The sequence below is a fragment of the Pinus tabuliformis genome, chromosome Q (assembly GCF_031772625.1).
Source record: "Pinus tabuliformis cultivar Carrire ecotype Pingquan chromosome Q, CPIR1, whole genome shotgun sequence".
In the NCBI taxonomy this organism is placed as follows: domain Eukaryota; kingdom Viridiplantae; phylum Streptophyta; class Pinopsida; order Pinales; family Pinaceae; genus Pinus; species Pinus tabuliformis.
Genome location: NC_142296.1, coordinates 419,583,835 through 419,601,789, shown reverse-complemented (window position 1 = coordinate 419,601,789; position 17,955 = coordinate 419,583,835). Strand labels below are relative to the sequence as shown.

The following is a 17,955-nucleotide window of genomic DNA, read 5'->3' as shown; positions in this document are numbered from 1 at the left end:
AAAAGACCTTCTTTGGTTGAATTGTCATCATCTTGGAACACAAAGAAGAGAGCCTTTCGATCATTAGGAAGAGCTTCAAAAGGACCAATATTTTTAAACGAAAGGGTTGGAGCATTTTCTTCTTCCCTGCTCTCATTCTTATGGATTTGGGATATTATGCGGCTTTCATTTTTATTATCATACCCAATTCCCCAATTAGCAGCCCAAAAATCACTCATAGATTGATGATCATGATCTCCCTCAGACTTATCCCATTCTTCACTATGTATTTGATGTTGGCTAAGCTGCAATTCATTCTCTTCTTTGTTAGGCAGGGAGCACTTTTCCTCTTTCATCTTTTCTCGAAGAATGTTATCTAGGGTTTCCATTATAAGAGTTTGATAAAATACTTCAAGGAGAAGGGCATCAGTAGGGTTCTTGTTATATTCACATTTCATATTATAGAGCCTTTCTGATTGTTCAAATAAGTGGGAGAAAACATCTTTGGAGTTATATGTAGCCACAAGTTGCTTGCAAGATTCTTCATATTCCATCATCCTTTCTTGCAACACCTGGAGGTTCTTGGGGTCCAAATCTTCTTCATCATCCTCAGAGGACATACTTTCCAATTCATGAGTCTCTTTTTCGACACAATCCTCGAGGTATGCATCATTAACTTGATCTTGATGATTTGGAGAAGGATCAAGGTACTCTTCCTCAAGCATATAACCGTATTCAATAATTTCCTCCGCCCGAAGGACCACCTCCAGCGTTTGGCATATGTCTTCATGAGTTTGCACACTCGGCCTTTATGCAAAAGGAAGTGCACAGCCAACATCGAGAGAGAATAAATGCTTTTAGGTTCCCCTAACTCAAGCCAATCAGTACTTGGGGCAATGGATAGGACAAACAATTCCATTTGGTCACATGGTTGAGTTATATTTTGCCTTGAAACATACCATATGAACCTTACAACATGAATAGTTGTGGAATGTGGATCCCCATCGAATATTGGCATGTTCTTCATGCACTCCGATATGGGATACTGTGGGGTCCCTATGATGTCTAGGGCAGGAATGTATGTGGTCAACATGTTGTTGGGCCTTTAATGACATCGGAGTCACAAAGGTGAATGAAATTGCCTTGACAAATACTTGCTTCAACCTACAATCATTGACCTTAACGTTCAATGAAGAACCAGGGCTTCGTTCTTCCAATGGAATCACCAAGAATAGTATATCAATATTGTCATATGGGGAACAAGACACACGTACCGTCACCCCAACAACGACGCCAAAAATGTTACTGCTCAAACAAGCAGGGGTCCTAGGTTGGGTTCCTATGGAGCAAATATTAGGTCAAGTGGCAACAATGGAGCAATAGCCCATTGTCACCTCAGCTAAAGTTCCCTTCTCTTTACGTACTTTCACCAATGGGAGGATACCTGGTATGAGAGGAATAACAAGGATGGATAGATCAATGATGGGATGAGGAGTGATTCCTAAAGCCTATTCACAAGAGGCTCAAATAATTTGTTTACTTGCTTTAGAAGCAAGGTGATTAGCTCTATAGGACAGGCTGAGGGGAAACCTAACCCTAGGTTTAGAGAATATCTCTTAACAAGAGGTGTCCTAGACTTGAGGCTCCCAAAGGAGAAATGGCTTCTATGTAATCCTCGTGGAATTTGAGACACAAAGTTGTGGGACCACAAAGAAACCAAGGGACCCAAATTAGGTCAAGGGTGCAGTCTTGATCAACAATAGATGGACTTGACCAGGTTAGGGAGAAGAATAGGATCAAAGGAGAGATTTTCTCTTGAAATTTAGGTGCATTGATCCAAATGAAGACACTAACCCAAGGGAACCTAGGGAGAAGAACAGTCTTCGAGCTAGGGCGTGCAATATCTTGGGATTCCACTGTTGGATTGAGCTTAAAAATGGAGGGCCCCTCAAGAAGACCCCAGCACAGAAGCTCACCAATTTTCAAGGATTTTCATTGGCTGGAAATGATTTTAAGTGATGCCATAGGAGGCTTACTACATTAGGGCTTAGAAAAGAGGAGAAAAGGTGAAGAAGATATTCGATTAAGTGACCACCAAGGACTAGATTAGTGCCTTGCCTTTAGGGAGAGATGGAGCCAAGGAAATTTCAAAGTTTGGAGAACCTTTCACCCAATCAAGGAGACCTTAAGCAACTTCGCATGGCATCTAGGGCATAAACTCGGTTGCAAAAAGTATTTATACTTCAATGTGCAAGATTTGATGACTTATCAAGGCAACATCAAACATATTTTTACCTCTAGGAACATTCATTCACCATACAAGACACATGTAATATACGCAACACCTCAAAAGTCCAAAATTTCACAATTTCACATTAATTTAGGGCATGTCCAGATCTGGAATGTGAAAATTCCATACATTAATCATGTAGACACATGTAATATATGTAGCACCTCAAAAGTCAAAAATTTCACAATTTCGCAGTAATTTAGAGCAATTCCAAATCTAGAGAGTGAAAATTCCATACATTATTCATGTGACAAGATAAATGTAAAGATAAGCATGAAAAAGAGCACTTACATGTATAGTGAGTATATCCAATCATCAATTCAAGACATAATTTGCAACTCCAAGACCAAGAGATAGTAACCAAACATCAAAATTCATCCATCAAACCAAACTCGTCCTCCAAAAGGAAATGTGAAATTCTCAAGAAGAGAAGAACATCCAATCCAGGTGATGATGAGAAGAATGAATGAGCCTTTCATCTGTTTATACAATCCATGAGGGGGTTTGAATAACCTAATTGGCTTCATAATGCCCCAAATAATAAATAATGTACAATAATGACATGACCTGGTGACAAGCCCACCAAGATAGCTTAATAATACAAAGATAAAACCTCCTAAGAGGGCAACATATTAGATATAATGAGTCAGTGGGCCATTGAGGAGGTTAGGTGGAATCCAAAGTGTCCCAATGTAAGAGAGAAGGCTCCAAAGTTATCAAGCAGGTGGCCCCTTGATATCCAGGCAAATCACATGTGTTGTCCCCAAGTGGGTGTGGGGGGCACCCAAGTGGATCAATAATGCTTGTAAACCATCTGTAAGGGTTGGAATGATGACAAAATTCCTCCCTTTGTCTCCCATGGTGAGACACATCCTTATCTGGGCTCTGGATCATCTGCTGAGTATTGTATGGTACAAGTGTAAAATCAGATGGGCATGGTGGTTCAAGTGCATCATCCTCATCCAAAAAGATGGAACAAGAACAATCAATGAATGCTGTTGGGGGATCCATGAAGTGGCAACCTGCTCTCAACTATGGGGGGAGGCCCATGGCTCTCAACGCTTACCCTACAAGAGCCAATATGACCCTATGGACGACTTAGACCACATATAGGGAGACCAAACCCCAAATGGAGACCCACTTGCAATTCTGTATAAGATCCAATGCATCTCCTAGCCTTCCAGAACAACAAATCATCAAAGTAATCAAGTAAAAGAGCTTACAAATCATGGAATCACGTGGGCAATTCAAAGTGGCATGCCCTTCCATAGTGGGGTGTTAGCATGTACAAGTGTCTCCAAGCTCAATAACAAGGTTAACCAAAGACACTATTAGGTGGTCTCAGCCTCTAAAGGGTGTGACATGTCCATGGTACATCCATCAAATGGTAGGTGGCATGTGATATAGTGGTGGAATGGAGTGGGGCGTGAAAGGGAGGCTTCGGGCCACATGCCATGGTACAAAGGTAGCTAAAATAAGGGAAGCCCACACTTGGGTATATGAATGTAGGAGGGAGCAATCCTAGTACATGAGTTACCTGGCCTTCGTTTTTCCACCTTTCTTCATATGTCTTTTGCCTTTTATTGATTTTTCTTTTATAACTACTTGGGGCTCCAGGGGATGAGAACATGATGTGTGGGATATAGCAATGAATTCCCCTCTTAGTAGAGCAGTTCATCGCCCACCACGGGTTGGGACAATCATGGGTTCCTTTATGATTGAAGGGACTCATATAGGGCCCTAGGAACCAGGGTGATGGCCATAAGGATAGGGGGTACAACTTATGTTTGGCTTTTGCCCACGTCCTAAATGTGTATGTCCCAGCCATCTTTTGCATTTTATGGTACAATTTCCTATTGAGAGTGGCCAAATATGCTTATTCTTTTCTTTTTAGTTGCACCAACCTCCAAGGTATCATTCCAGGCCTGACCCAAGGTGTGGACAAGGGGAGGGAGGCTTACTCCATGTAGACCAAATGGACAAATGTGGACCTGGATGGGAAATATGATGAATGGGGTTGTAATGAGCAGAGGGGATTGATATATATGGTATGGGAAGCGGGACAACACAACCAAAATCGGAGTTTCCCATGTAGTGACATCCCTAAATCCTGGTAGTCAGTAAAGGAGATTCCACAGGACTAGAATACAAGGCTAACCAGCAAAGAGGGCAAAGGAGACAAGAGTACAAACCTAGTCCACTCTTTCCATTGAATCCCCCCATTGATCCATTCCAAAAGTGTCCATGATAAGTAAACAAAAAGTGTCCATGCCCAAAAGTGTCGATGATCCATGCCCAAAAGTGCCCACCTTCAAACATAAGATCATAACAAATGGGCGAGGGACCACATGGTCGGCTCATGTGGCAGAGAAAATGGCACATCTAGCTATCTAGTTGTTGCAAGGAGCTATTGGTTGTCGGTTGAGGACCATCTAGAGAAAAAAAATTCCCTTATGGATATCACCCAAAAGGTGGTGGGTAACACCTCCTATACCCATTCGACCATTAGGGGAGGTCCCATTTAAGGTGAGAGAACATGATCATGGTCAAAACCCATCATTCTTCCAAGTCAGCCCATATTCCATACCAAATACCCAAATACAAACAAGCAAAAGCACCTGATTGCAAAATGATTAAAGTACCTTTAGATCAGAAGGCCACCTTCGACCATGCGCTCATGTTGGATGGGTGAGAAGCATATGGCTTATGCAAGTGGTGAAGATGTAATGGTGTATCATCAACTAGTGGTGTTTGTCAAGAGTTGTTGGTTGCATGACTAACCAGCTCGCTATGAAGAATAGGAGAAAAGTTTTCTCCTATGGGGTTACCCATTTTGGTGGGTAACATAGCATAATTTTAGTTGCACACCCCCGCCTTTGGTTTACAATGGTGATGCCAAAAATGAATTTGTGCATATTACCAATCTTTCAATAAGGGTACATATGCACAAATTCATTTTTGGAATGCAAGTATAAATCCCGGTAAAATCCCTATGGGATAATGATTATGTGAGGGTGTATCCTAGATCCCCAATGGTGGATGGTCATGCCCAATCCTCTTAGCTTCATCTCCATGGTCGTTGATTTTATGGCACTGCTAACATCCTCTTAGTGGGAAGTAACTCCCTACCTCGATGGGCATTATTGTGTCCTAGGGTGTCATGCAAGAACTATGGAGGTTGACCTACAATGACTCATGATTTATGGAACACCCAATGTCTAGCCTTGTAAAGGAGATCGTTTATTGTACTTTTTCTTCATTTCCCCTTCAATCCCAACGCACCTATTTGTTCCCCACATGGTTGTCTTATTAATTATGTAGGCATTCCTTGGCCTTGGTGTCTTCATCTTGTCATAGTTCTTCAACATGGCAGTCTCACATTTTCCAACAATTTGTGGTTTCCAAAGAAATTTGCAAATCCCAATGCACAAGTCCCCAAGGGATCATTGGTCAAAGAGCTCAAATGATGCACCAAATTTTTTTCTTTCACATGCCCATTGGAATTTTTCAAAAATGGTTATTGAAGAGGAAGATATGCTCAGTCCAAAGGGGGTCATCCTATATTTATGGCATATGTGAGTTCGCCTTTGGAGGTCAATCCTTGGTCAAATGGGACAAGTGAGTAGTGAATTGACATCTGCAAATTCTCCCAAAATCTTCATATAGGCGAGGGCTTTGGGGTTAATTTTCCAGGTGGTCAACAACACCTATGGAGGCTAGGAGAACCTTCCAATGCAATCAAAGGAACTTCTGGACCAAGGAAAGTGACAATGTCAAGCCACATCAAGTTTTCTCCAAGTTGAAAGGCAACTTACCAAAGAAAACAAAGCAAGGCTCTTATTTCAAAGTCAAATGGACTAAGTCAACTTCGCAAGGAGACATTAGAGGCTTATTAACCAAGTCAAGGAGGATTCCAAATCAAGTAAAGGGAACATTGGACCATTAGAGGATTACTTCTTCACCAAATCATCTCAGATCAAAAAAGGATCATTAATGTCAAGTCATGGATCAATCTTTCAAGCAAGTTTCAAGCCTTATTCAAGGAAGTTGTCCACCTAATCTAGCCATTAGGAGGACGTCAAGGGTCAAAGGTGTTGAGAATCCATTACCGCGGCATTAGGATAATTTATTCTTGATTTCTCTTACTTGACATTTACTTGTGATATCATATTTTTCTTTTGTTTATTATCATATTGTTCTTATCATCAAATAAATGCCAAAAACTATAAAATGAACACTAGATGTAGGCACTCAGCCAGGAGAAAAGCCCTCTCCTAGGGGAATACCCAAAAATTATTCTTCTCTTCTTTAGAATCAAATCAAATAAGACAACCTTGACTTTTGACCAAACCAAAAGGACCTCCTCCAATCCACCAAGTCAACCTCCCATTACTTCCAAAAGTCAATTGTAGTCAAATAGCTTCAATGTTGCATCAAGATCCAATTTCGATCCTTCTTCATCAAATCTTCGGCCCTATTGCTTCACTTGCAACTTCATCCTTCCTGTAATTTCAAAATCTCACACGTGTGGGTAATCAAGAGCGAATCTTACACTTCTTTTGCTGGACAAATGTCTCCTTCTCCTTCTCACTTTTATTTATCCTTTATTTTTGGACTTCTTCACATCTTTTTTCTATCTGAACTGTAGATCAAACTAATCTTCATTCATGCTTCAAATAGGTCGAATAGTCTTCTATTTATAGTGGTTTGAGGTTGTTCTTTTACGCCAACTTGAAGGACTTGTGGTCGCCTTGAAGGACTAGTTAGATAGCCACTGGGTCGATTTTCGAAGGGAGAATTTGTAGCTTATTGAAGGCAATTTTCATATCTGTGGAGGTTGCTACAAAGTCGATTTCTTTGTTGTTTAGAGTTGTTTTTCTTCTCAACATTTGGAGAGCTTCTCAAAGTATTTCATGGCATTTATTCTTCTTCTAATTTTCTCTAAAAGAATTTTTTCCCCCTGGAAATTAAAAATCCTAGGGTTTTCTATGCATATTTTTATTTGACGTTGCCAAAATTGCCATGGCCCCTAAAAACATGGGGTAAAAAAATCCAACATAAGTTCATTGCCATTTAGATGAACTTGGGGTAAAAATAATGCAACTATAGGATGAAGGAAGATAAAGGTGGGGGATCCATAGAAATAAAGAACACCTAGCACATTGACGAGGCCAAGTAAAACCTTGTAAAAAAGTTTTTGATGATCTTAAAGCAGAGATGCTAACTCTGATTGAAGCTTGTTGCCTCAAAATCTAGCAAGTCTTGTGGAGGGGTACCCTACAAGACAAGCACCAGACCAAGTGAAAACAATGAGGTGTGGCACATTATCACCACAACCACTACCCCCTGCTCTTTATGGATTTTCACCCAAGGGAGGCTTCCCATTATATAGGTCAACTATGAGAGATATTCTAGGTTTAAGGGTCAAGGTGACAGTAGAGGCTAATAGAGGATGCCTCTTCTTAAGTACAAGGCTCAACCAAGGAGAGTAAGGCAATTCACATCCTCTAGAAGGGCCAAATTAAGGCACAATTGACCTAGGGCTTGAGAAATAGCAGGGCAAATGGGATGCCCTAATGCCAATATGCCAAGAAAAGGTTTCCAAACAATGAATATTAGCAAGCCAATGGCATAAGAAACCTTCAAAAAATCCTCAAGTTGAAGCTTAGCAAAACTAGGTTTTCCTAGGGCAAATCTACCTAGGGCAAGAGAATTAGGGCTTGAAATGGAGAGATTGGCCACCAAGGGAGGTTGATTTTGAGGCAATCTATTCTTCCCTCAATGTTGAATCCTTCCACAAGCTCAATTTCCCCTTCTAGGCTAATTCACACCAAGCCCTAGCTTGGTCGCTTATCCTTAAAAGGGTTGAATTTAAGAAACGGAGTGAAAATCAAATTTATGGATGAAATGATGCTTGATCACCAAATTGACAAGGTTAGTGCCTAGCCCTTGGGGTGATGGAGTCTATGTGTGTCATAGATTAGCTAAATCTTACAAAGGATTAAGGATATTTTGTTACCCTAGCACAAAACCCTAACTATTATCTTTGTGAAGGATCAAGGTCACTTGGGAGAGCTATTACAAAAGTTCACCAAGGGGATTGTCATTCACATTTCATACACGAGTAATGCATCTAATGATGATATCTAGATTCTCTACAATTGGTCTTCAAGAATAATGGCACAATAGAAAAACCCTAGATTATCAATTCATTCCATGCATTAGACAATAAGATCAAAAGTTTATCAAATTCAAGGCTCACTTTCAAGACAAAATGCATGAACAATAGTTTCATTGATCCAAGATAACTTCTCCAATGCTAAGAAAATAGCACCAATAGACAAAAGTCTCCCTATCACATCTCTCCCATAGACAAGAAGGTCGAAAATCTCTGAGGGTCGAAATAGTCAAAAGTGATGATGATTAGAAATGAATGATCCTCTCCTTTATTTATATGAGGAGGACACCAACTAATTAGCCTAAAAGCACCTAGAAAACAAGATTGAAGACAACAAATACTTGGGTTACAAGCCAACCCACTAGCTATAACAATAAATGCCCTAATTAGTCCACGTGTGAGCCGCTAGTTCTCTAGGGATGACGTCATGCAAGAAATGAGCTCCAAATGGCATGTCCAAGTGCTATGAGGTGCCCAATGTGGTGTAGAGGCATGTAAAAATCAAGGTTTGAGGGTTGGCCCTCAAATCCTCCTTAATGGCTCTCTATGGTCCCAAGATCCAGTTGGGGCACCAAAGTGGTCTCCATGGGTCTCTAATTGCTCCAAGTTACCTCCTCTACTCCAATATTGAAGACTTCTCAGATGTAACTAGCCCTCCCTAGTCTCTAAAGGTGAGAGCAACCTCATTTGGGTCCTGAATCAATTGTCATCATTCAATTGGTGTCAAGGTCAGCCTGGGGGTAGGTCCAGGTGTGTCATCCTGAAGAATCATCAAAACCGATGCAAAGTGGTCAAACATTTCGGGTGCAGGAGTTGCCTAGGAATATATATCATGTGTTGTTACTACTAGGAGGCCCAAGAGTCTCAACGCTTCACTTGTTCGTGCCAATATACTTCTCTGGGGAGCTTGGGTACTTGTGTAGAAGGTGCTTAAGACTCGGGCTATTGAACCACCTGACAATCACAACAAGTATTCTAGTGAAAGCAACTAGTCATTAGGGGCAAAGATCACTAATGCATCTAAGTGAACCAAACTTGAATGTCATGGGCTATTTAATACTTCAAATAAGGATTCCCTTCCAAAATCAGAACCTTGATCTCGCAATGGCTAAAGGTCAACCATATTAAGTGTTTCCAACCCAAAAGGGGAAGTAGCATTTCCTTGGTTCACCTTCAATTGATAGGTGTTTGTGAACAATGATGATGATAATAGAGGGGATAGGACTTCATGGCCAAGTGCCATGGTCAAAGGGACCAGCTGATGGGGCTGTCCTCATATTGAGTGTATAGATGTGAGGAGGGAGCAATCGTGGACACATGAGATACCAACTCAGCCTTTGTTTTACCACTCCTCTTGTGTCTTTTACTTCTTGATTTTTTATTTGTATTACTACCCATAGCTCGAGGGTTACAGCTTGTTTTGAATGACATGGCAGTTGTATTACTCCCTAATGATGATTCATTTCATCGCACATCGAGGTTGGGACATGCGAAAGTTCCTTCTTTTGATGTAATGGAGCAACATGTGCTCAGGAAATAGGTGATGGCCATATGAGAGAGGTAGAGCTCATGCTAGGCCTTCGCCCACATGTTAATCTTTGTCCTAGCCATCTTTTGCATTTTGATTTTTCTTTCTTTAATTTTGTTGTGGCCATGATATGCCCTTTTTGTTTCTTTTAGTTGCATAAACCTCCTACAGCAAAGTTTCGAAGCCCTACCCAGGAATGTGGACATATGGGTGTCAAATCCCAAAGAACCAATGTCAATTTGAACCTGAAGAATGGAGGTGAGAGATGGGCATGTAGTGTATGATGAAAAGTGTTGACTATGGCATAGGGAAAGATGGAACTACATTATCTCAATCAGGGTTTCCCAAGTAGTGCCCCTCCTATACAAATTGGGCCATTAAGGGAGGTCCCACTGGACTAAATCGAAGATTAACCCAACATTTAAGGTGAGAGAACAAGATCACAGTGAAAGTCCATCATTCTTCCATATCATCCCATAATCCATATCAAATACCCAAAGACAAACAAGCATAAGCACCTGATTGCAAAATGACCAAAGTCCCTTTTGAGTGGAAGCCCACCTTCGTCCATGTGCTCATGTCAGATGGGTGAGAAGCAAATGGTTGATGTAAGTGGCAGAGATATGCGACACATCATCAGCTAGTGGTGGTTGTCAGTGGTTGTTGGCTATATGGTTGGCCAGTTGGTTGTCACGAATAGGAGAAAAGTTTTCTCCTATAGTATTATCCATTTTGGTGGGTAACAAAGCCTACCAAGCAAGGATGGGAAAAAACAAGAGACTTAAAGAAGGCATGGGCAAAAGTCAAAAAAATAATGGTGCTCTCAGTGACCCTAATTTTGAAGGATATATGCCTACTTTTGAAGATTCCTCTAGTTTTTCTATTAGAGTTGGAGATGAACATACTTTTATCCCCAGTTCAACTAGTTTGAAGAGGGCATGTAAAGGGATAGACTATTTATTTGTATCCTGCACCACCCCTGGTGCTCAACCCACCATTGATGCTAAACAAAAAAAACAAAGATAGAGGTTGCATATGAATGCATTGCTAGATGGCAGTATGATGCACATACAATTTAATGCCACTAATTATGCATATTAACAACCTATGATTAATGTTATAGCTTCTTGTGGATTGGGCTTTAAAGGCCCTAGCTTTGATGATATCATGGGGACACTTCTACAAAATGAAGTCCAAAGAATAGATGAGTACATAATAGAGTTCAAATAAACATGGACCAAAACAGAGTGCACAATTATGTTTGATGGATGGACAGTTGGCGAATCCTGCACCATTTTAAATTTCTTAATTGCTAGCCCAAAAGGTACCATGTTTCTCAAATATGTGGATACATTTAATGAGGTGAAGAATGCACAATTATTAGATAATGTTGTACAGGTGATCACAAATAATGCCTCTATGATGCAGCTACAAGGATGTTGGAGGAAAAACACCCCTACATTTGGTGGACTCCACATCCATCCCATTGTTTGAACATCATGCTTGAGGATATTGGCAAAAATGAGTGGTTGAAGAAGTGTGTGGAACAAACAAAATCCATAACTAGGTACATCTACAACCACTCATGGGTTTTGAACCTCATGACAAAGCACATTGGGGATAAAGAGCTTGTTTGACCAACCATTACGCGATTTGAAAGAAACTTTGTTTCGTTGCAATCACTTGTTCAGCGAAAAACCAACTTGAGGAAGATGTTTTCTTGTAATAAATGGAATGAATCTTAGTGAAGTAGAAAGGTTGAAGAGAAACGGGTAGTTAACTAAGTGCTTGAAAAAAAAAATGGATGAAAGCCAAAGAGAATGTGCTATTTGGTGAGCCTCTTCTGAGAGCGTTACGGATGGTGGATGGTGATAAACCCACCATGGGTTTTGTTTACAAGGCCATGGATCAACCCAAAGAGTAAATAAAGTCAACGTATGGGGATATAAGGTAGGAGTACATTCCTCTATAGAGAATCATTGGTGAAAGATGAAACAAACAACTCCATGGACCTTTACAAGTAGTTGGCCACTACTTAAATCCAAGGTGTCTAATTTAGAGTTTCAAAGCTTATAAGTTTTGTCATTCATCAGAAAAGCTTTGCCAAACATTCAAAATCAATTGAAGAATATTTTTTGGTTTTTTGAACTTTGAAGGGACTATTACACTACAAATTTTGACACAAATACACAAGTAAAAGAGGGATTGTATAGATGCATTGAGCACATGGTCCCAGAACCCAAGATTCAAGATCATATACATACCAAGCTCTTGAATTTCAATGAGTATCGGTACCCTTTGGTATGTCTATGACTATAAGAAGCGAAGTAAATGAAATGTCAAAATTTCCAAATCATATTATGCATTGAATTGTTGAGTCCAAGTTTCAAAGTCATTTGCTACTACTTTGTCTTCAACCCTTTTTTCAGCCTATTGGAGGGTGGGCATCAATTTGGTAGTTAGTGCCCTAAATTGCAAAAATTTGCAATTCAGCTTCGGATATTGAGCTAGACATGCAATGCTTCAAGTTGTGAGCGGAAGCAAAGCGTTTTTTAGCATATGCACACCAAGTAGAGGAACTATTTGGAGAAAAAAATGGTTGAACGACATGGTTTATGTTTATAACAACTTTAGGTTGAGGTATAACCAATTCTTGAACAAACCCCTAAATCAAGCAACATGGTCTTGAGTGACTTTGATCCAACATCAAAAGGGGTTATGGAGAGTCAGGCACCAACATTTAACAATGAAGACCTTTTTTGGGTTGGACTTGGACCCACCTCCAAAGGCTCCACAGGGAACGATATCACAAGTACCACCTTCAGCACCAAGGGAATCAAGCCTCACTATAGACTTAGAGGCTACTCATTCTATAGATAAGGATGAGAAAGATGATGATTCTTATGACAGCGATTGGCACTTGTAGCTGTAGTATTGTACTATCATGCTTATTTTTTAACATTAGAGGCCATTTAGAGCCTATTTCTTGATGTATTTTGGTTCAGCAATGTATTGCACTAATTGTTATTTTGGTTATATGCACTCTTGCTATATGAATGAGAAATTTTGCATCTTTGTGTATAAATGGTTTGGATCCATGTGGATGCACATCAATATATATGTTTTTGTTTAAAATTTGGATATTTTATATATTTTTCGGTCAACCGATTTTTTGGTCTGATTTTTTTTTTCCAGTTCCGGTCTAATTCCAATCAGTTCCCTGTTCAGGAGCTCAATTGGAATTGGTTCGATTATGATAACATTGACCCAAATTCACCTCTTGTCAAAATTAATTCAAGGGCTGATTTAGGGAGGGTTGTGATCATAATCCGACACAAAGAGGTAATTAAGGGGACACAAGGTAAGCCATATCTTCACCTCATCAAACTTCAAAATCTATTTTTCAAATTCCTTGTTACTTATATCTAAAAATAAAATCAGAATATACAAAAACAAATAATAATTTCACTAGCTTGTACTTAAAATTCTCATCTTTAAGCTAGTTTGGCACTTGGATTTTGTTTCAAAGACTTATCCAATTGGCCCAAGAGGTACAGTGACTTGTTATGCACAAATAACACTCAAATTCATCAAAAACAGGTTGTTGTCCAAGGGTTTGTAGATCTGTAACAGCAGGTTATAGACACCTTTTCAAAGAGTACAACAAGCCCTTCAAAGGGAATTTGGCATCTATAAGTATATCTCTTCAATACTATTCAATTTTCTTACTTCCAAAAGCTTATTAGACATTGTTTAAAGTAGAAAATTCATCCCAACCTTGCCGGGATCAAAAGCCCTAGTCTCTTGGAATACTCAGCTTTTAGAAGTCATAGTAGGCTCATTGGAAAACTATTTCAATGTACTAACACTTCCACCCCACAGCCATATTTTATTTGCATATTTTTCGGATTGTGGGTGGCCCTGAAGTGGACCCTAGTTTGCTGGTTTCTGCATTTTTTCTGCAGAATTGCAAGTTTGCCGGTCCAAAACAGCACGAAAAAAATGTTTTTTCCAGCCACATACCAAAAGGTAATATCAAGGGAAATCGTCTTCAAGTTGGTAAGGGTTGTCTTACACTCAATGTTGTGTTTTTTTCAAAGATTTATTCGTCATTTATTGAGTGTTATGATTACTATTCTGCATTATTTTGCAATAAATTATCATTTTCGGATTGGCAATTGTTTAAACTAACTCCTAGACCCCATCACCCAATAGAGATTTCATAGGCACTAGTATATTAACCTGTGGTGGAGTATTTGTTTTGTGTAGGGAATCCTCCCGTGGCATTTTAGGAGTTGGTCTAAAGAGTAGGGACTCGTACGAAAGTGGCAGTGGGCAGTTGTCCTATGTGGTGCTGCTCTAGCATCTTGCCAGATCTTGTAAGATTGCTAATATGTGCGATAACAGGAAGCATCTTGAAAGTCTCCTCATGGGATGACCAGGTGGTTGGCACAATGGGATGTTATCCCCTCCACTCGGTTTCAAATCCTACTGGGGGACATCTTTGGCCCGTTGTGATAAGGCTCAAGGAGTAGGCTCCTCCACCCTCGTGGAGTCTCAGCTCTTGCTAAGTCATAAATTACTCGTATATTTGGCTTACAGGCTATTGGATATACTCTTGGTGTTACAGTGGCAGCCACTAGGTTAGATCTTGGGCCTCGCCCAGATCACTTGAATGAGTTACCAATTCACCATGGCAGAAAATTAAAAAATTAAAACAAAAACAAAAAAACAAAAACAGGAAGCATCGTTAAAGAAAAATAATAATATTTATCCCAGTATCCACAGATTACAAACATTGCAGTCACAAAAAATTTCAATCATACCCTCAATTCTTAGTTGTGTTAATACTTTACAGACAAAATTTTCTCAATGGCTGTAAAATGATTGCATCTATTGGACAACCCACAAAACCTAGCTTAAGAGATTATATACCCTTGCTAACATATAATGGATTATCTCTGCAAAAACAAACAAGCTATTAAAGTGAACACCTGGTCAAAATCCTTCCTGCACTATGAAGTACACAAAGCAGAATCTTCATACAACGGAAATAAGCATTATGAGAATCTTCAACCATTTTACTTCGTGATTTTGTGGTTTAGAGAAAGTAGCTAAATATATATTAGCTTACTTAATGATGAAAATCTACCTGTCATTTTTATCAAAACCAAATCGTGCACCAAAATAAAAGGCAACTGAAAGTAGCCATGCATCACTGTGAACAGCAACCAATGATAACCAATCCTTTTCTTGCATCCCATCCCTTGCAAAATTGATTCCCAATGCAGGCTCAGGAAGCTCTGGTGGAACCTCCTCCGCAGGGAGATTAACTTCCCATGATTCATTTGGGAATCCATAAAGGCACAAGTTCTCCTTGTCTGTAAAAAAAAGGCATGCAATGATTTTGATCATTATCTGTTATAATCCTAAAAAAACAAATCATATGAAATCTATTGGAAAAATTTTACAGGGAAGGAAAAGAAACGTCTTAATTACTTCATATACCTTAAAAGATTGGATATAACAAAAAGTCCAGGTTATAAATCCATATGCCATAAAACTAATGAGTAACATTTGCCTGAAAAGACATCGAGCCTCCAATGATGTTGTGCATAACTGATTGCTTGTTCATGCATCTGGATTAAAACAACCCGTCTGTTTCTTCTCAAAATTTATAAAAGCCAAGTCTGAGATAGAAAACAAATTCCCATTCTTTAAACTAGTATTTAATAATTTACAATGTGTTAATTTTAGATAATAATGGTATGTTCTATGCTTGCAACAATTACTTCAATGTCCATTTATTAGCCCAATGATGATTACCAATAGCAATCACATTAACCATTAATTCACATTGACAGTAACTGTAGATAGAACATAAACAATAAAATGCAGAAGACAGGCCAAGACAAGAGAACACAAGAATTTGGCTCAAGCCATGGAAAAACCCCAAGATGGGAAAACCCTTGATCAATTCTTCTTTTATCTAATATCAAATGTTTAGAAGAGAGAGAATATACAATAGAGTACAATAGATGATCCAATACCACTGTCCTTAGTCAAATAGATGGCGCAATCAAAATCTGCAATTCTGCTCCCAGTCAACAGCGGTCAAAGTCAAACAGCCTTAACCAGAAAGTCAACAGTGGTCAACAGAACAGTAAGATAGTGCTCCTTGAGCTCAGTCAAGGGAAGTCAAACTTGGCCTTCCTTGCTGGTCAAATACAGCCCAAAACAGTTCTTCAAAGTCCAGTCAAACTCCGTCAAAAGAGAGAGAAAGTCTGCTGTAATTTCCTGCGGTCAAAACAGCAGTCAACGCTGGTTAAAGTGTCCAGATTTCCTCGATTTCTGTGCCCAGCAACTCGGCCCTCCAAGATCAAACTTTTGGTGCTCAAAGTAAGTCAAATGAAGAGGAGAAACTCGATCAAACAAAGTCAAGCTTCTCTGCTGCAGAAAGTGAACCCAAACAGTCAAAGATGCCTCCAAAAATCTTGCACGTGTAGGAGAGAGAACGAATGATGTGTTGAGAATGTGCCAAATGAGGTTTGAAGTCTCTTCTATTTATATGTGATGGAGGGGGATCAATTTGCCCAACTTGACCCCAAGCTGACCTTGACCAAATGCACATGTGTGGGCTTCACTTCAAAAACATATTTCTCCTTGTCCACACTAAGTGATTCTTAGGTCGATTTTGGTCCTTTCAGAAAGAGGAATTCAATCCAATAATCATCTTCTTCAAATGAGCTGTCCAAAGTGGAATTTGGCCCTAGTTGCACATTTTAACACTCCCTCTCAACTAGGGAGAATTCCACCTGCCAATACCATCATCACGTCCTCTGGATCATCATGTACTATCTCTGCATCTTGTCTCATCTTTGCTGAAGATTGACATAGATAATAAGAAGGATCGATCAAGTGTGAGTCACAAGATCTTACCACTCTCCACTGACAAAAGTCAGTCCACATAACCAGGGGTAGAACCCCAATCAGATTCGATCATGAGCGACCAAGTTTTTGAACATCATGCACCCTAGACATAGGGAGTATGGCAATACACGATGCGTCCATCTGTAGTGTTATGGTCCCTAACCACTTTTCCCAACTCATTGGCCAAATGAGAGGTACTTCCCAAGAGTCCCAGACTAGAAGGGTAGAATGTATGCTGGGGCATCCGCAGGAGAAGGTGAACCACTCATCCTACTCATATGCCATAAGAGAAGGGGAACCACTCATCCTATGCATATATCATCAACCACAAGGGAAGGTGAACCACTCACCCTATGCTCTCATATATCATCATGGGGTATCACAAGGGAAGGTGAACCACTCACCCTGTACACAACGTACCTATAGGGGAAGGTGAACCACTCACCCTATGGTCGCACATAGCTCCAAGAAGTACCCCAGGCCCCTAGGAGCTCCCAAAGCTCAATGTCCAACTCAAGCGGGACCCTCATGGGAGGGTCCTTCCATGACTCCAAGTCTCTCTCGGAAGGCTAAGAACTTGACCTTCCCTAAGGGCTTCGTGAGGATGTCCGCAACCTGTTCATCTGTCTTGATGTGTTGGAGCCTTATTGCTCCTCGTTGTACCATATCTCGGATAAAGTGGTACTTGATATCAATATGCTTGGAGCGGTCGTGGAACACGAGATTCTCTGAAAGGCAAATCCCACTTTGATTGTTGCAATAGATAACAGTGGTATCCAGCACATGCTCAAATAGCTCACTGAAGAGCTTCCTCAACCAAATAGCTTCACAACAAACCATACTAGTTGTAATATATTCAATGTCAGCAGTGCTTAGAGCAACCGATTTTTGCTTCCTGCTCACTCAAGAAATTGAAGCAGATGCCAAGGAGAAGAAATATCTTGACGTGTTCATAGGGTCTTTAAAGGATTGATGTGTTCATAGGGTCTTTAAAGGATAATATCCAACATGATGTTCGCCTTTGGGAACCTGATTCATTAGAGAAGGCAT

The 17,955-nt window shown here is 40.0% G+C and overlaps 1 protein-coding gene across 1 annotated transcript in view; it reads right to left on the bottom strand.

Moving 5' to 3' along the window:
* LOC149219991 (PHD finger protein ALFIN-LIKE 3-like) overlaps window positions 1–17,955 on the bottom strand; it is a 166,255-nt gene that overhangs the window by 94,455 nt on the left and 53,845 nt on the right. Inside the window, exon 3 of the mRNA XM_089384593.1 lies at window positions 15,128–15,356. Coding sequence (XP_089240719.1) covers window positions 15,128–15,356 — 229 coding nt within the window. The remainder of the gene's footprint in view (window positions 1–15,127; window positions 15,357–17,955) is intronic.